Raw genomic sequence first — 19,809 nt, 5'->3', positions numbered from 1 at the left:
GAAGATTTGCCAGCATAGCTATGTCAGTTAGGGGAATTATTTTATTTTTCTAGTGTAAACAAGGCCTGTGTGGTTTTTTTCTGTTGCTGTAGCTGTAACCTATGATAACATGGGTACAGAGATCAAACTCTCTATGCAGGGCTAGCCCTAGACCAAATGGCGCCCCAGGCAAGGAGCGTCTTCGGCGCCCCCTCCTCTTTTTGTGAAACTTTTGAATATCTCATTTTTTATTTCATATGTAGCCCATTTCATGACTTTGCACAATTGGCATGTCTGATTTATCCCTGCCATATAAGACGATTCATTTGCATGCTAGGATCTGTAAATCTGTATTTATTCATGCCATATATAAGCAAATTTAAAAAAAAAATTGGTTTCCTCTAAGCTTATAGAAACCTTTTAAATTTTAAGAATAAATAAATGTCTAGGACCATGTTTGTTTGCACCACTTTCCACAACTAATGTCATAGCAACGCCTGTGACGGGTTCGATCACAGAGACCCCCTTGGGAGACTACTACCCCCTGATGTGCTGAGACTACTTCTGAGCCCATTTTCTCTGCCAGTTTGGGGCTCCAGAACCCTGCCTTGTTGAGCCAGACACGCAAGCCTGCTGCAACACTGACGGAGGGTCTGAACCACGCCCCCAAAGCTGCAGACTTAACTGAAAATGGCTTAAGAAGTGCTCCTGTCTCCAGGACCCAGACACCCAGCTCCCAATGGGATCCAAACCCCAAAAGAATCTGTTTTACTCTGCATAAAGCTTATACAGGGTAAACTCATAAATTGTCCGCCCTCTATAACGCTGATAGAGAGAGACGCACAGCTGTTTGCTCCCCAAGGTATTAGTTACTCTGGGTTAGTTAATAAACAAAAGTGTTTTTATTAAGTATAAAAAGTAGGATTTAAGTATGTTTCAAGTAATAGAGAGAAAAAAAAGAAAAGGAGTACTTGTGGCACCTTAGAGACTAACAAATTTATTTGAGCATAAGCTTTCGTGAGCTACAGCTCACTTCATCGGATGCAAGGCTGCTACTCTGAAACTTATACGCATATTTCCATAAACATATAGAGTGCAACGTCACAATGCCAATAAATAAATAGCCTTATTTGGACTAGAGTATTTGGCAGTTTTATTGTAGGGTGACCAGATGTCCCAATTTTATAGGGACAGTACCGATGTTTGGGGCTTTTTCTTATATAGGCCTTATTACCCCTACCCCCGTCCCAATTTTTCACACTTGCTATCTGGTCACCCTATTTTATTGGCAGCTTCCTTTTTCTTTAGGAATCCATTACTGTAATATGGATTGCCTAAATGTTTTTGGCACCCAGAAGATATGATCAAGTTCACTGTATCAAAAGCACCTTGTGAGGTCCTCATGGTTACAGAAGTAGAGAGCATCTATTATGTGTTCTTTATACTATATTTTTCTAAACGTACGTAGACTGTTCAAGCCTTTAGTTCCCTTTGAATAGAGGTTTTCTGAGTAGTGGCTCTATGTAAGCCCTACGATAGATTAGAACTAAATGCTGTTTTTAAAAACAGATTACTGGAATCAGCTGGCGCTAGATTGCATTTCTCAAGCACTGTACTTTCTCTTTAACATTTAAAGGTTGCTTCACAAACCAATCCAGTAACATCAAGTGAAGGAATTATAGACTCTAATGTCAGATTTTTGACAGTAGTTCTTTCACCAGTGTGTGTGTGTTCACTGGGTCAGGTTTTTATACTTTTTTTGTTGGGTTTTTTTTTTTTGGTGCTTACTTTCACCTCTTTTTTTAATGCCTTTTCTAAAAAGTGTACAGTTACAAAGGTAGTAATAACAAAAACTGGCAGATGCTGTGTATATCCTCTTCCTCCTCTTTTATTTTAAAAAAAATCATAGTATTCAGGAGTAGTGGACCCTAGACTATAGTTTGTGACAGTGTGCGGGGCTATTCGTACAGAATGCAGCAGTATTTTCAGTAAGGATTTGATTATCTGTGCTGAACCCTGAATTTTGAAAATAACCTCTTTTGAAATCTGAAATGTAAGATTACCTTTTCCCATGGTATTTTACTTCCACATCTGTGACAGGAACCATGTATCATTTAAATTGCCCAAGGTATGTCTGCCTGCCAGATCACTAATACAGTCCCACACAACAGCCACTGGAATTGGTGAGGTCTAGAAAGCCTATAAAAGGAGATTTGTCTTCAATTTATGAAGAATTGTGATACATACATGTTATCTTAAAGGGGACCACTGTTTTGAAATTGGGTTATTTGTTGGGGGAGGCAGGCCTTTGTTCTTCTCATGTCAAAATCACAGGTGATCTCAGAACACCCTTTGCTTCTGTGATTTGTGGAGATATGGAAGGCAGCTCCAGGCAGCTAAAGAGGATTCAGTACAATGCCAGCAAAACCTACTCATGAGTCAAGTGGAACAAACACCGCCTCAGGTACAATGTCCCCGGGAATGCGTGAGGGCAAAAGCAGCCCACTGCACCCTTTGAAAGGAGCAACATGTACTTCCCTATAGTCTGACTCAACTCTGTTGGGCAGTTCGAAGGAGGGGTGTATGGCCATTTCTTATTCCTCCATTTGGGGAGGTTAGTATTGCTCTCAGCACTAAACTAGTGAAGTCCTTTACTGTGGGTGAGATCCTCAGCTTGTGTAAAATAGCATTAGTTCCATTTATTTCAGTAGAGCTATGCCTTTTTATACCACCTGAGAATCTGAACTATTGCACACACAAGCTGACTGTAAAGGTTTATTGTACTGTCTAGTTCCTTTGCGTTAACAATGGGTGAAATTCACCTCTGTGCAGAGGGCTAAGATGTTAGTGGGACGTAAGTGATGCATAGCCTTTCTGCACTAGTGTAAATTTTATCCTATTAGAGCAAAAGATGCAGCAGTACCAGTAGGTAAAGTGCATATTCTGCATCTGCATGAGAGCATGGAATTCTGAGGCTAGATTCTGTGACTCATTGTAGTCTGTTATCAATACAAGTTAGTTGTCTTGTAGTAATGGAGGAAAAGGACTATGTTGCTATTTAGTATTTGAGGCCTATCCAAAGCTTAATTTTTTGCATCATGTTGGTAATTTCCCATAAGTATCTTATCTATTACCAGATAATACCAGGTTATTAAATATGCAAGCACGACAGGTCTACTTTATCGGTTTATGTATTGTTGCCCTCTTTTACGAACAATTTTAATACACACGTACATTATAAATTACACACCTATCCCATTTTATAAAATTTTCTCATTTGGAATTATCTGCTCTTGGTCCAGAGATGAGAGGTGTTCACTGAAGCATGGTGAAAAAGATAAGGGGCCAGGGGTAGGAGAGAGGAGAAGAAAGAATATCAGGCATAGTAGACCTTCACTGAGCTGCATACCAAATAGGTGGTGTAATCCGAGGTAAAAGTGTGCTTCACTTTTGCCATGAATTCAGGTTGCAAGTCAGGTTCTTTGCATCCCTGACTCTCTGAGGGAAAGAAATGTCTTCTGCAGCAAAGGGTAAAAGCTGGGCTTTTTTTGTTCACCAGAAGAGAAGCAGATGCTTTTGCATGTTCTGATTCTTAAGAAAGTCTATGAAATTGCCAATGAAAATGTACGTCTTCCACCTCAAATAATCTCCAAAGTCCTTGAACTGCAAGTAATTTGATAACATCAATAGAAGTTATGTCTGAAGGACTGCAGGATTTGCCCTATTTAAAATAAATCAGTTGGTGCTAATTCTGCCTTCAAATGCTATTGAAGCCAGTGGGGCTGCTTTGGGTGAGAGGCAGTCCAGGCCAATGAATGGGGCACTCACTGTACTTGGAATCAGGAGACCTGGTTCTAGACTCCTGTCCCTGCCAGTGCCTCACTGTGTGCCTGGTCACTCCTTTTGTGCCTGTTTCTCCCATCACACTATTTGTCATGTCTGTTTAGATTGTAAACTCTTTGGCGCAAGGACTTTACCTCACTATGTATTTTCACATTGCCTGCTCACTGAGGCCCTGAGCTCAATTAGAGCCTCTAGGTACTATCAGAATATAAATAATGGGTATAACACATGGCAGTGTTTTGCCCCATTGTATATAACATTGTTTAATCCACAATTGTTGGCATTGTATTACAATTTTGAATATATTTCCATGTTAGAGTATAGCATTCTTTGCTTTCACAATGGTTGAAATTCACCTCTGTGCAGAGGGCTAAGCTTTAAGTAGGATGTAAGCAGTGCCTAGGCCCCCTGCACTGACATAAATTTCATCCAGTTAGAACACAGGATTCAGCAGTAGGTAAAGAGCTTTTCTGCTTCTACTGTACCAATGTCATGGAACGTGACTTTCGGCCCTTTTTAGTAAAATTTAATATTATTACAAACAGTTACAGGTAACTTAGCAAGAGTTTAAAAAAAATGCATATGTCTAGGCAAAGCAGAAGTGTCAGATTTTACAAATGTAATTGTTTTAAGAGATGCAAGAATGCATTTAAGCACTTGAAACTGGAATATGTTAAAGTATTAAAGTTATTGTAAATTAAGCTTAATTGCTTGTTCTTTAAATGATTTCTCTATAATGTGAACCATTATTTATGACAACACTGCCTCTATCAATAGCTTTAAAATTACACTTCAAGACTAAGGGCCATATCCTCAGCTGGTGTAGATTCACATTGGCTCTATTTATGTCAGTTTCCACCAGCTGAGATTCTGGCCCAGTTATCTTTCCACTATATTTTGCTATTATGGAGACTATTAGAAGCAACCAACCCTCTAAATATCTTTATGCAGATTTGAATTCTCAAATGAATTCAAGTTCAAAATTGTTGAAGGAGAGGAGACAGATTTTTATGGGCACTTTTGCCCAAATTGCACTTTGCTGCATGGAAGCGCTCTGTATTATGTGCTGATATATTCCGAATCAGCTTGGTGATGGAAAGGAATATGAGAGGGAATGAGTTCAGGCTACATTTTACAATTAGATGTACAGTAACGGGGATATACTTACTGTCTGCCTCAGAGTCAAGTTTTGACAAGCCCTTTGGGTGGGTGTTAGGGGAAAGTGCACAAGAGCCTCCTCTATTTTGCATGGCCCTGCAAGAGCCTTTCACAATTGCACAGGGATTGCTCCCCGTGTGCCTGAGAGGAGGCAGGTTCATAGCTCTGATCCCCCTATGGGCCAACCTGAAGAGCAGGCCGGTCACAAAATTTGAGCTGCTGCAACAACCTAGTACCGGGGGGGACAAACTTTTTGGCCTGACGGTCACATCTGAGTACGGAAATTGTATGGCTGGCCATGAATGCTCACAAAATTGGGAGTTGGGGTGCAGGCTCTGGGGTGGGGCCAGAAATGAGGAGTTCAGGGTGTGAGAGGGGGCTCTGGGCTGGGGGTTGGGGTGGGGGGTGAGGGCTCTGGCTGGGGGTGAGGGCTCTGGAGTGCAGGAGAGTGGGACCTAGGGGTTTGGAGGGTGGGAGAGGGGTCAGAGCTCGGGCAGGGGGTTGGGGCTCTGGAAGGGGGCAGGGGTGCAGGCTCTGGGCAGTGCTTACCTCAAGCAGCTCTCGGAAGCAACAGCATGTCCCCCCTCTGGCTCCTACGTGGAGGCGCGGCCAGGTGGCTGTACACGCTGCCCATCCGCAGGCACCGCCCCTGCAGCTCCCATTGGCCATGGTTGCCGGCCAATGGGAGCTGCAGGGGTGGCGCTTGGGTTGGGGGCATCATGCGGAGCCCCCTGGCTGCCCCTACACTTAGGAGCTGGAGGGGGGACATGCTGCTACTTCTGGGAACACATGTGGAGTTGGGCAAGCCCTGGACCCCACTTCCTGGCAGGAGCTCGAGGACCAGATTAGCACGTCTGAAGGGCCGGATGCAGCCCCCAGGCCATAGTTTTCCCACCCCTGTCCTTGTAGATGTAGGAGTACTACAAGGAACTGTCCCAAGGAACCGTCCCAAGTCACAGGTGCCATAGGGCCCACCTCCTTAAGGGAAGATTCCCTGCTGTGAAGGGGACTTCACTGAACCTGTAATATAATCCCAATTAATCTCTGTGGGATTGAAGGTAAGGATGGTGTGCCTCCCCTGGCTCTATCCACACCTAACCTCCAGCCTGCCCAGTCTTCTGTGGGCCCCGCATGGAGCCCTAAAAGGGAGAGAACATGTGCATGAGCTGATCCTGTCTTGCGCCTTCCAAAGCTGGAATGGAGAGATCCCTGCAGGGATAATCCTTGGGGGTTAGGGTTTTGGTTTTAGCTTTTTTAAATGTACATAGAGACATTTCAGAATAAAATATACATTACTCCTTACACATCTGCTCTGACTAGCAATGTCCTAGTCCTGCATAGACGCTACATACCTCTCTGCCTCCTTTAAGTACGCAGAGTTCGTTGCGGCTTGCAAGTGCTGCCCCTGCAGTAGTCCCCTGTCCATATGTGTGGTGTTAGCTCTCTCTAACCATGCAGACTCATTCAGTTTAGCCAAATGAAGTTCTTATTTCAGATATTCCGTGTTGAAAGACAAGCACATCTGTCTTTATAAGCTATTTGTTTCCATAAACGGAAACAGAATTTTCTGTATATTGAAAATGACACATTACTTCGTTCTTATTGTTTTTCCTGTGGCGGCAGAAGGCAGTGAAGCACAATAATTAATGAAGAAGGGTGTTTTGGATTTATTATTCATGTAATTTGCATTATATGAAAAAATATGGGTTGAAAAATGTGCTGGTGAAGGTCATTGGTAGCATCAGTTTGAAACAATAATTGTTTGTAGGGGCAGAATCCTTTCTTCCAGTCCAGTTGGGCACAGTGCTCTGAAAATGTCAAAGGCAATTGAAAACAAAGCTGTCTTGTAAAATTTAGTGGTAGGCAGGTTAGGACTGCATGAGAAATTGGATACTGAATATCCCAGTAGGGCGTATTCATGTTCTGCAGAAAATGTTGATTTAAGTGATTTTCTTTGTTTAAATGTCCTAGGCTGCTGTTCCCTTTATCAGAGTTGAGGTGCTACATTCCTGACAAGAAATTATTTTCATTTTGGGAAAGAAAGGTGAATCTTAGCAGTTTTAGCAAGGATCCCAGTCTACTAATCAAGGGAAAATTGCATCCAGCCATCTTTCTGGGTGCAAAGCCCCCACTGAAACCATTGAAAGTTTTATTTAAACAACAATGGCAGGAAAAGGCCTAAGGGCAAAATGCGATCCTGTCTTTTGTGGATGCTGCACAGGATATGCAGGAGCATGGCTGCATATGGGCCAAGTATTTCCGTGAGCATTAGCGGCTGATCTCTCCCCATTGAAGTCCAATGGCAAAATTCCCAGTTGTGCAGGATCAGGCTCTAGATTGGAATTCTTGCTAATGATCCAAGAAGAACTCCTCCATTAGGAGAATATATAATATGCTGGTTGGTGGTGCACAACTGGGCTCTCCCTCTGAACACCTTTCCCTCCATTCACATTCAAGAGCAGCTGTGAGGTGGAGTGTACATAGGGTTGCCAACTTTCTGATTGCAGAAAACTGAACACCCTTGCCCTGCCTCCTGTTCGCTCCCTCCCCCCTCCCTCTGTTGCTTCCCCCCCCCACTCACTCATTTTCACCAGGCGGGGGTTGGGGCAAGGGGTTGGGGTGCAGGAGGGGGTGAGGGCTCCAGCTGTGGATGTGGGTCTGGGGTAGAGCCAGGGATGATGGATTTGGGGTGCAAGAGGGGGCTCTGGGTCAGGTGTGGGGCCAGGGATGAGGGGTTTGGGGTGTGGGAGGGGACTCAGGGCTGGGGCAGGGGGTTGGAGTGTGGGAGGGGGTGTGGGGTGTAGACTCTGTGAGGGAGTTTGGGTGTGGGAGGGGGCTCAGGGATACGGGAAGGGGTGCGGGCTCTGGACGGCGGGCTCTGGGCGGCGCTTACCTCAGGAGGCTCCCGGAAGCGACCGGCATGTCTCTCCAACTCCTAGGCACGGGGCGGCCAGGGGGCTCTGCGCGTTGCCCCCATCTACAGGCACTGCCTCAACAGCTCCCATTGGCAGCGGTGGGCACGGGCAGCATGCGGAGCTCCTGTGGCCACTCCAGGCCTAGGAACTGGAGGGATATGTTGGCTGCTTCCGGGAGCCATGCAGAGCCAGCCGCTGTGGCCAACTGGACTTTTAGTGGCAGGTCAGCTGTGCTGACCAGAGCCACCAGTGTCCCTTTTCAACTGGGTATTCTGGTTGAAAACCAGACGCCTGGCAAACCTAAGTGCACACTGATCCTTTTGGGAGCAGCAGTAATGTGGTGTAAGAGTCCTGTTGCGTTCAGGCTTCTGCAAACCATCTTGCCCTCCATTAGTAGGGCTACTTAAAGACACAGCTCTGCTACTGTTCCTTTTCCATCTGCTCCCGCTGGAAACCTCACTGCAGTTTTCCCCGAAGTATGTAAGATAAATTGTTGTCGGAGAATAGTAACAGTAGAAGCAATATAAGGTAGCACCCAAAACTATCTGTTGGCTGAAAAAGGAAGGAGTCTGAGTAAACAATGACTCTGTCAATGGTATTGATTTTCAAGTCTTTGCCTTTGTGTGCAATGTTTCTCAGCACCTGCTCTCCCACTACTCTATAGTCAGACTATGAAGATCCTCCTCATCGCCCCCCGCATTGTTACAGCAAGTATAACTTCCTGCTTTTGCAAAGTTAGGTACAGATGTTTGCAATAAAAAAGAGCTTTGATCTAATTTAAAGCAGAATGGCATTGTGTATGTAATGTGTATAACGATCTGTTGTGCTGATTCAATGCTATATAGTCCGGGGTCATATTTTAGGAGTGATATAATCTATCTAATCTGGTAAATTTCTGGAATATAATGAGCTCCTCTCCTTTATCAGTAATTAGTCAACTAGCAAATGATCTAAACTGATCTCCAGTCTCTCATGTCTCCAGTATCCTGTTCAGAGATTGTGAACGGGAAAGTACTGGAGAGGCTATCACTTCCACTCTTGATGAGTCTCAGTGTAAATGCAAACATGTATTAATGACCTATTTTCCTCATAGAAACGGCCACATTGGGTCAAACCAGTCCATCTAGTCCAGTATACTGTCTTCCAACAGTGGGCAAAGCCAGATGACTCAGAGGGAATGAATGGAACAGGCAATCATTGAGTGATCCAGCCCCTCTTGTCTAGTCCCAGCTTTGGCAGTTAGAGGCTGTGGCCACCCAGAGCATGGGGCTGCATCCCTGACCTTCTTAGCTAATAACCATTGATGGACCTATGCTTCATGAACTTATCTAGTTCTTTTTTTTGAGCCTCATTACAGTTTTGTTCACAACCTCCCCGACAACAAATTCAATAGGCTGACTGTGTATTGTGTGAAGAAGTACTTCCTTTTTTCTGTTTTAAACCTGTGTGACAAAGTTCCTGCTCTACCTTGGTGGGTCTTGCGCTTACTGGCGGATTTGCTCGCCTTGGAGCTTCACAGCAGCCCTCAGGTTGGCCGTTTTTGTGAACCCACAGTCCAGGACAACTCTTCCTGTGTCTGACCAGGAGTTGGGAGGTTTGGGGGGAACCCGGGCCCGCCCTCTATTCCGGGTTCCAGCCCAGGGCCCTGTGGAATGCAGCTGTCTAGAGTGCCTCCTGGAACAGCTGTGTGACAGCTACAACTCCTTGGGCTACTTCCCCATGGCTTCCTCCCAACACCTTCTTTATCCTCACCATAGGACCTTCCTCCTGGTGTCTGATAATGCTTGTACACCTCAGTCCTCCAACAGTATACGTTCTCGTTCTCAGCTCCTAGCGCCTCTTGCTCCCAGCTCCTCACATGCACACCACAAACTGAAGGGAGTTCCTTTTTAAAACCCAGGTGCCGTGATTAGCCTGCCTTAATTGATTGTAGCAGCTTCTTGATTGGCTGCAGGTGTTCTAATCAGCCTGTCTTAATTGTCTCCAGAAGGTTCTTGATTGTTCTGGAACCTTCCCTGTTACCTGACCAGGGAAGAGGGACCTACTTAACCTGGGGCTAATATATCTGCCTTCTATTACTCTCCTGTAGCCATCTGGCCCGGCCCTGTCACACCTGCCACTTATTCATTATTTCAGTGGGTGACCCTGATTCTTTAGTTATGTGAAGGAGTAAATAATGCTTTCTTATTTACTTTCTCAACACCAGTCATGATTTTATAGACCTCTATTATATTCCCTCTTAGTTGTCTCTTTTCCAAGCTGAAAAGTCCCAATCTTTCTAATCTCTCCTAATATGGAAGTTGTTCCATACCCTTAATATTTTTTGTTGCCCTTTGTATCTTTTTTCTAATTCTAAAGCATCTTTTTTTTTTAAACGGGGTGACCAGAACTGCATGTGGTATTCAAGATGTGGGCGTACCATTGGTTTATATAGTGGCATTATGATGGTTACTGTCTTATTTTCTATCCCTTTCCTAACATTTTTTTGACTGCAGCTGTACGTTGAGCGGATGTTTTCCCACTAGAACTTTCTCTTGTGCTCTACAGTGATCCAGCTATCAATGTATTTGAATAATTACGGAGATTTGAATAATTTTCATTCATACAATGCTCAAAGGGTTTGCTTTTGATTTGGAGTGCCGTGCCCAGTGTGTGCAAAATGACAAGTCGCTGCTACCCTAACAGTGTGGTGTGAAATTCCGCCTCCTCCTTAGCTTTATTTCTGGGGGTGAGGGGGGGTGTTTTTTAGCTGCTTTGGCAGTTCGTTTAAACAGACAAATAAATTTATTTCCTCATCACTAAACTTGTTTCACAGTCTAATGTGAACTTCTCTGAAAGGAATCCAGACATATATTGTATATGTAGTCAAAATAATACTTAAATGCAAGAGAGATGGTGCAGAGAATTACTGCTAGAAGCAGTATCATTTCATCTTTATGAAAATATAATAGAGGCAAAAAACCAAGACACCGATGGGAGCTCTTTTGATTATGTATTTATTATTTTGTATTGCTGTTGTGCTGCGGGGTATTGGTGGCTGCTAGCAAGTGTGTTTGACCTATCGGCAGTCAGAGACCTCACTGAAGCTGACCAGTGTGTTAGCCACCATTCATTCATGCTAACTGAGAGAGCAATTAAATATTCCTTTGTTTAGTGATTGCTGAAACAATAGTAGCCACCCCAACTCTAAGTCCAGCACGGAAGGCCTGACAAGAACTAACTCAGATTTCCCAGGGACTGATTGGTGGAGCTGTATGTGTCTGTGTATATCAGTATCAGAAAGGGAGGAGAAAGCCAGTGATGCGTGGCCCTGAGAAGGAGCAGAGACAGAGCTCCTTGGGGTACAGGATGGGCTGGAAAGCAGGCTTGGATTTCTGGGCACGGAAACTGCCTGCTGCTGTTTGTTTCTACTGTGTTCAGGGAAGCAGAACTTCGTGGATACTCTTTGTCAATAAACAACATTGTACCAAAGAAATAAGTAACTTGTATTCTGAATTTCTCCCCCTAAAGGAAACAACCTCGCAAGGCCCCAAATATTCGCTAAGTACTCAAGTCAAGGGGCATCATTATGATAGGACCCAGAGGCCCTAAGTTCATGATCCCATTGTGTTAGGCACTGTACAGAAACATAGTAAAAGACAGTTCCTGTCCCAAAGAGTTTACAATCTAAATAGACTAGAAAGATAAAAGAAGTATTTGTTATCCTCATTTTATAGATGGGGAGCTGAGACACTGATGTGTTAAGTGACTTGCCCGGGGTCTCTCAGGAAATGTTTGGCAGATCTTCTGAATCCTGGTCCAGCACCTTAACCATAAGACCATCATTTCTATCTTTCCTTTTACTCAACAGCTGCTTCTGTATTTGTACATTGATTAGGACAATGGGCCCTGATTACCATTGGGAACTCTGAGCACTGCCACATATAAATAATAATAATGAGAACGAGTGCATTTCAGCTGTACATTTTCATTCCACGTATTGCATTGTCGCATGCACTCATCTTTGAGCCAAAGCTGCAGTAATTATTGGTTAAAAAGGAATAATCTTTTAATTAGGAAATGATTCTTTTCTGTTGTGATCACTATTCTTGCTTTGTTTTGCTGAGCAAGGAGGAGAAATTGCAGAACCTTTTGAGCAGAGAAAGAAAGGTGTTGTCAGAGCAAAGAGAGAGCTGTACGTGTGGGGGAAGCATAATAGTTAATTTTTTTCTGTCCTCCTCCCCTTCCTCTTTGAAACACTGGTTTAAAAAATAAAAGTTCATGGGGAAATAATTGGGTTTTCTTTCCAGACATATTTTTAAAATATGAAGTTTACATAGTGTAACGACTACCTCGTTCATTACTGCAATAACATAATACTTGCTTATGCAAGCAATTGTGAATATAGCCCTTTATATGATGTTTTATGTGCTAACACTTCATTTTATGGCACGTTAATTAATATTCAATGGCAAATGAGGTTTTGGTGATAATACCTTGCGTTTAACTGTTGCACACATTTCCTCTCTAAGTGTTTTATGCTTCTGTTTACATTCCTACCTTTTCGTCTGTCTTGTCTATTTAGAGTTTGACTACGCAGACAAGTTTTACCGGCTACAGTGATATAATTATACCACTCCAGATATAGTTGTGCCTGTCTGCCTTAATTGTTCCGAGAAAGTCCCTGATTGTTCTGGAACCTTCCCTGTTACCTTACCCAGGAAAAAGGGACCTACTTAGCCTGGGGCTAATATATCTGCCCTCTATTACTCTCCTTTAGCCACCTGGCCGGACCCTGTCATGGTACGTTGTGTTATAACGTAAAGATGGAGGAGGCGTGGCCAGGTGGTTCTGCAAGCTGCCCTGTCCGCAGGCGCCACCCCTGCAGCTCTCAGAAGCAGTAGCATGTCCTCCTCCAGCTCCTACACAGAGGCGCAGCACCGGCCACGTGGCTCTGTGTGCTGCCCTGTCCACAGGTGCCACCCCTGCAGCTCCCATTGGCTGCGGTTCCCAGCCAATGGGAGCTGCGGGTGGCAGTGCTTGGGGCAGGGGCAGCATGCAGAGCCCCCTGGCTGCCCCCATGCGTAGGAGCCAGAGAGGAGACATGCCGCTGCTTCCGGGAGCCGCGTGGCAAGCACCTTACCCCACTCCTTGGCGGGAGCTTGAGGGCCAGATTAAAAGTTCTGATGGGCTGGACGTAGTAGTTTGCCCATCCCTGCCTTAGATTGCAAGTCTTTTGTGGTAGGGGCTGTCTCACTATGTGTATGTACAGTGCCTAGCAGAGTGAGGCCTACATTTTTGTCTGGGGCTCCTAGGCACTACACTGATAGATAATAATAATATCTCTAGTGTAATAAACCCTAAATATGTTTTACTGAACTGTAAATGTAAGAGGAAGGTGTGACCTATGATTTCTTTTTCTTATTTGCAGGCGAGCCATAACTGGAGGAAAATGCCACAGTATGCAGATCCTCACACCAGTGCACAAGACCTATGCAACACCTCAGCCATATTTTGAGGCTCAGATGGTGCATAGTAGAGCCCTGCCCGGGACTGTTTTAGAGCCCTACAGAGGGATTGGGATCCCGCAGGACCCACTGCCAAAATAGTGGGAGCAGGATACAAAAATAGTCCGGCACAGGGCTCTAGTGCATAGACTTTGTACTGGCCCTCCATGTAAGGGTGAATCTCATACCATGTTCATATCTTTATTTGATATACTGTGTGGCCAAATTTTGCCCCTGCTGGTGCAGGCAGGGGGAGCAGAGAGGCTGCACAGTGAATCCGGTACTCCAGGAATGATTCTGGTGAGGGCAGGATCCCACAAGGCAGTTGGCGGAGTGACATGCTGTGGAAATGCACTGTGCTGGTCCTCTCTTCTTGTGAGTCCCTGACTTTTGATCATGAAGAAAGACAGTATAAATGCTCGTCACCAGGGGTTTGGTCATGTCCTCTAATCTCAGGCCAGACTAGCTGGACCACTTCATTGCAACAGACTTTTGTTGTCTGCTGTTTCCATTGTGGAAGAGGTTTCTTACCACCCTCCTTTATCTCTTGTGGTCCAGAAGACAAGATTTAGCCCTCTTTGATGTTTTTCCTAAGATATATGGGTAGATAAATAGGTTTTTTTATTGTTCTTACTCTTCATTATTTCCCTGTGTACAGAAGAACTCAAGGAGAAACTAAAGGAGTATGTTGATGAGGTGAATATGCGGAAGCCTGGATTCATCAAAGTGGTCCGACACAGCAAGCAAGAGGGGCTGATCCGGTCTCGAGTTAGCGGATGGAGAGCAGCCACAGCACCAGTCGTTGCGCTCTTTGATGCTCATGTGGAATTCAGCGTGGGATGGTACGTATCTTGCTGCTTCTTGCAATTATTTGTAAATGATGGCAATGATATATATCCAGCATATAGGGGGATGAAGTTATATGAAGATCTTTTGACACAGATTTAAATACAGAGATAATTATGAAAAGCTTATGGTTTGTAATATGCAACATAGTCATAATCAAGATTCCGTTTGTTAGAACTGGATTATTGTCTGCTGTAGTGGTTATTCCGGTAAATGCATGTTACTAAATTAGACAAGTAGAGCAAATTAGAGATTTATTGCCTCTGGTTAAAATTCATATCAGATTTATGTATGGACAGTATATTATTGTTCTCTTCCATTTTCATTTGATTTTTGTCAATAGCTAGCGCACAGATGGTAAATAATCACTTAGGCATGGAGAAGCTCAGTAGAACAGGTCAGATGTGTAGCAAACTTAGTCCTGATTTTCTGTATGCAAAATTAAGGGGGTAACGCAAATTTTTTATATTATTTAGGGCCAGGTTCTGTGGGTTGCTGAGCTGATCCGATGAGGTGCTGTGGTTTCTCAGTACTTCCCAGGATAATTCCATGTATTGTTCATCTGAACATAGAATATTCTTCATATTTCTTTCACCATTGCATTTAACTGAACTTTAAAAAAAATCTTAATGTTTTAAAAGCTCACAATAGTTATAAATGTCAGAAGAACCCTGGGAAAGGGTTTGTTGTCAGCATGATATTATAATTAACAGTATAAGAAAAGCAGACAGATGCCCCAATTCAGCAAGATATTTAAGTACGTGTAACTTTACATATTCAAATAGTTCCACTGAAGCCAATGCATTCACTCACCTGCATATCTGCTAAAGTACCTTGCTCAATTGGGCCCTGAGCCAGTTAAGCCTCCAGGCTAAACCAGTATTTTGGGATCACCCCATTATTAATTGCTTAGGGCAGAGCAACTGCAGTTTGGATGGCCATGTGTGTGGAAGAGGGGGGCTTGGCAGGAGCTGGGAGAGAGATGGAAACATCCAAAGTTTAACCCAGTTCATGTGCACTGAATATATAAACATTTTTCATTTTCAGCAAAGGAATAACAAATGACATAGACTGCCAAGCTCAATACTTGTTTCTGAAAGACTTGTGCTGTTTATATTTAACTGCCAGCGGCTGGCTTTACAAGATACAGAAAAATTACATAACGATGTCTTGGCTCTATCTCAGATGTGCTCCTGGTGTTACGGTGGTCTCCTTAATGAATCATTTTAATTAGAAGCTAAATTGCATAAAACATGTCTGGGCAAAGGAGGGTAGATGATTCAGGGGTTAGGAGTGGGATACCAAGCCTTTCGCTTCGAGATCATTGATTCCAATTCAATCCATGTTGATAGTGACCAAAAGTTGTTAGCATCTGAAGCTTTTCAGTGGCCTCTGTGAAATTAGTTGGTGATTTTAGCCTGATTCCTAGTGAAGAATGACCACATCAGAGAATTATTATCACAACTTGCTCTGATACCTTTGTTGATGGACTTTGAACGACTTGGATGATGTTGTCCAGAGATCAAGGGTAGAGTATCCTTGGGGCTGGAATACTTTTTTCATACTTAGAGGTGGCCCAGCAGGTCAGAGATGAGGTTTATTGAGAGGGAGGATAATGGGGGGAAGAGAGGAACTTCAGTGACTGGTCTATTACTACTGCACCTCTCATGAGCATTTAATTATGCAGTTGTCCAACTTATGTTTAGTTGCAGTGTTACTTTTGTATAAAAAGATGGTCTCTTTAAAGGGAAAAGAGTTTTTGTCCCTGGGATACTTCAGTTATTAACTCTGATCTTCTTGATGTCCTTGATCATAGAGATGGCCTGGAGACATCATCTTTATGTGGTAGCACGGATGTAAATGGTAACTGATAAGAAAGGTCTAATTTCTTCCATCAACAGACTAGAAAGGAATACCCAGTGCATGCTAGATTTAAAGTTACACTGTATACTTCAGGCCAAATCCTGCAGCCTCACTCAGGAAAACCCACACTTCAGTCAATGGGAGTTTTGCCTGAGTAACAACTGCAGAGCTTGCCCTTCAGATAATATAGAATATAGGATATGGTTGGCATAAGGGTTTTGCTTCTGTTGAAACAATCTCAGTATTTGTTCCTCTAGGGCTGAACCAGTGCTCACGAGGATAAAGGAAAACAGAAAAAGGGTCATTTCTCCATCATTTGATAACATCAAATATGATAATTTTGAAATAGAGGAATACCCCCTATCTGCGCAGGGGTTTGACTGGGAACTGTGGTGTCGATATCTGAATCCTCCAAAATCATGGTGGAAGCTGGAAAACTCAACTGCTCCGATAAGGTAACATGCACCTGTGACATGGGTTTGGGAATTGTGGAAAGTGCTCAGTTATATGTAACAAATAACAAAGGGCTGGCTGGCTACATGCACTTTATTTTAACAAGGACCAAGGGAGCTGCTTATCAAACAAACCAATGGTTAAATTAGAATAAATGTTCTCACTGTTCTCTGCCACTTTTACCATTGCTCTCTTAGATAATCACAAAAAAGGTGTACAGTCGCATGTACTTCATTTTTATATAACAAGTCAGAGCAAATATAAAAAAGCAAAAGAGAAGACTTGAATGCTTGATTCAGTGTTGCCGTCTATAAATGTCGTCTGCTAATTTAATGGTAATGATCCAGAAAGACAATGCAGTTTACAAGTGTATTGCAAAAAGGTACAACTGTCAGAGTGATGAATTGAAATCTGATAATTACATTTGTAGTTATATCACATAGTTGTACTATTATGTGTTATAATCACACACAAATCTGGCCCATAGATGTGGGAGCAAGGAGTGTGTGAAAACCCCTATTTTTGTATGACCTAGCTCTTTACCTGCCTATTCTGTCTAGAGAACTGTTAAGCTGGTGCAGAAGAGGACCCCTGTCTACTCTATGGTATCAAGGGTAGCGTTGTCTCATGTAAATAAGATTGATGACCTCCAAGCAGTTCTCCATAGATCCTAGTTCTTCTTTCGATGCAGATCCCAAGGAGCTCACGTAACCTCCCTTCTGGTTTCCCAAAAGCTTTTGCAGGAAGAGAGGAGGTGGATGAGACTGAAGTACAAAAATTGCACCTTTGGAAGTGCTGGGGTGGGACATCAGCAGGTGTCTCTTGCATTCTCTCACCCTGTCAACCTGAGAGCTATCTTTGATCCCACAGACCTGTCTTCTCTGGATGACAGCTCTATTTTGGAGCTGTCAGATGGAATTGTTGGCTCAGGGCTGCATTCGCCCACTCCATCTCCTTGGCCATCACTCTTTACGAAGGTGAGAGGATGCCCTTAAACAGGACTAGGAGTCAGGAGATCTGGATATGAATGCTAGCTCAGCCACAGACTTTGTATATAAGGTGGGGATAATAATATCCATCTCATACGGATACTGGAAAGCTTAATTAACGTTGGTAAAGTGCTTGAGAACCTCTGGAAGGCCCTGTAGCTGTGAAAAATATTATTTTTAATATCTTCTTGTTGACTTTTTGAAATAAAATAATTGCAGTTTACAACAAAGAACTGGTCCTGGTTCTGCACTTCACCCAGTAATTATGTGATTCCTGATGGACAGGGATTAGATTTCACTTTACAATGATGGGCATTTAGATTTTCTCCTTGCAAAATCCCTAAATGAGGTTGAGAGCTGGCCCTTTTCCTGGATTATTGTTTATTTTTGAGATACATTGTACAAAAGTGTCATGTAATAATAAATTAAGTTCAGCATGTGGATAGATAGCTTTAGTAAGACCATTCCCCCAGTAACCAATATGTTATTACTTCAGGCACATAGTGAAAATACAACAGAATTAAAACAAAGGCAAAGGGATTCTTTCCTTCAAAAAAAACATTCAGAAACCTTCCTATTCTGTGATAAATTCAGCACTATTTTTTTAGATGGTATAAGGTTGTCTCATATTTTCCTCATTACTAAATACGTCAAATATTTTCTCATTATGTTGAAGTGGTACAGTAATAGTGTAGGGATAACACCACACAAATATATAAATCTGTACAAGGAGAGAATTGTAAGTTTTATGATTAAGCAATCCTATAATCACATGAAAAGCAGATGTCTGCATTTAACACAGCTTGATTGTTCTCTTCCTGATAAATGTAGGATGATTTACCCTATACTCTTGCATTGCTCTGTGTCCTTTCATTAATATCCTGTTGTTCCTAGTGCTCCTTCTGCTCACACTATGACAAAAATGACATTTTTGTTTTTATCAGCATGCAAGGTAAGCTAAAAACACTGTAAAAACTAGATTAATTACTCTATATTTGCCTTCCCTCATAGAGGGGAAAATTATACTCTGTATAGTCAAATCTTCACCATTTTAAACGTGGTTCAGCATTCGTAAGACTGAGTGTCTCAGGATTTTGAAGCAGTAGGAAATTAGTATCAGTAGGACTGGGTGACTCAGTGTGATATGGAGACTCTCACCCCTAGGCCACAGATTCAGATTTGTCCCAGATTAGCAGTGGCTGAAAGACATTAATATTTTACAGCATTTCAGTGAAAGGAGTGAGTTGTCTCATACTCACTTCTTGTGTCCATATTACAAAAGCCACCAAAAAAGGCCCTGACTCAAGAAAGCATCCATATTCACTAAGAGCTCTTAAGCAGATAGTTAATTTAAGCTTAAAGTTCAGCACACACTTAAATGCTTTCCTGACTAGGGGATGGATTTAAGCATGTGGTTAAGTGCTTTCCTTCATCAAGGGCAAAATTTGCACTAATTGGTACCCTTGTTGGCAGTCCACGTTGAGAACCCAAGAGCTGCAATAGAGACACTGCAACCCTCTTCCCACAAGAGCCGGTCTCTCCAAAACAGACCTGGGACACATGGGCAAAACTTTGCAGGGGAGCATCACTCTTGTTGCTCATCCTGTACTGAAGGCTTCAGTTTTCAGCATTGTCAGTCTGGCACCTTTCACCAGCACTCAATTTGGTTTAAAAAACAAATAGCACAATAAGACAAAATTGGCCAAATCCATCTTGGGTGTAACTCCATTGCAGTCCACGGACTTACACCCAGTATGGCCCAGTGACACTAACTACAATCTGTTTGAGTGACAATAAAAAAGGAAGTAGCTTATGTGCTCTCTGACCGTTGTTTTCTGTTGTTCTGTTGTACAGAAGCCCTGCACTGATTGGATGCTTCATAGTAGACAGGGAGTACTTCCAAGAGATTGGCTTACTAGATGAAGGCATGGAGGTCTATGGAGGAGAGAACGTGGAGCTTGGGATCAGGGTAAGAAATGTAACAAACAACAAGCCCTGATAATTTGTTCTTATAAAATGTGACTTGCCCCACATCATAGGTGAAGAAGCAGACAACAGATAGTAGAGGTAGTATGTGAAGGAGCTATATAACTGCTGTCCGTCTGTGTGATTATGTAATATACCAAGCCAGCCATAGAATCCTACACCTATGGGTTGTACACGGGAGGGACTGGATGAAAAGCAGTAGTTGGGGAGGGGAGGAAACAAACATGATGTCATTTCACATAGCTGGTAGTGGTAGCTGCTATGATGAAGCTTGGAGAAAACTTCCTTGCC

The 19,809-nt window shown here is 43.1% G+C and overlaps 1 protein-coding gene across 3 annotated transcripts in view; it reads left to right on the top strand.

The window, feature by feature from the left end:
* The window catches only part of GALNT18 (polypeptide N-acetylgalactosaminyltransferase 18), a 386,803-nt gene that overhangs the window by 230,736 nt on the left and 136,258 nt on the right, over nt 1-19,809 (top strand). For all 3 annotated transcript variants that reach the window (XM_074955061.1, XM_074955060.1, XM_074955062.1), the window contains exons 4-6: nt 14,040-14,223; nt 16,348-16,545; nt 19,387-19,501. In XM_074955061.1, the coding sequence (XP_074811162.1) occupies nt 14,040-14,223; nt 16,348-16,545; nt 19,387-19,501 (497 nt within the window). The remainder of the gene's footprint in view (nt 1-14,039; nt 14,224-16,347; nt 16,546-19,386; nt 19,502-19,809) is intronic.

The sequence above is a fragment of the Natator depressus genome, chromosome 6, assembly GCF_965152275.1.
Source record: "Natator depressus isolate rNatDep1 chromosome 6, rNatDep2.hap1, whole genome shotgun sequence".
Taxonomy (NCBI): Eukaryota; Metazoa; Chordata; order Testudines; family Cheloniidae; genus Natator; species Natator depressus.
This window is presented reverse-complemented; position numbering and strand designations above follow the sequence as displayed.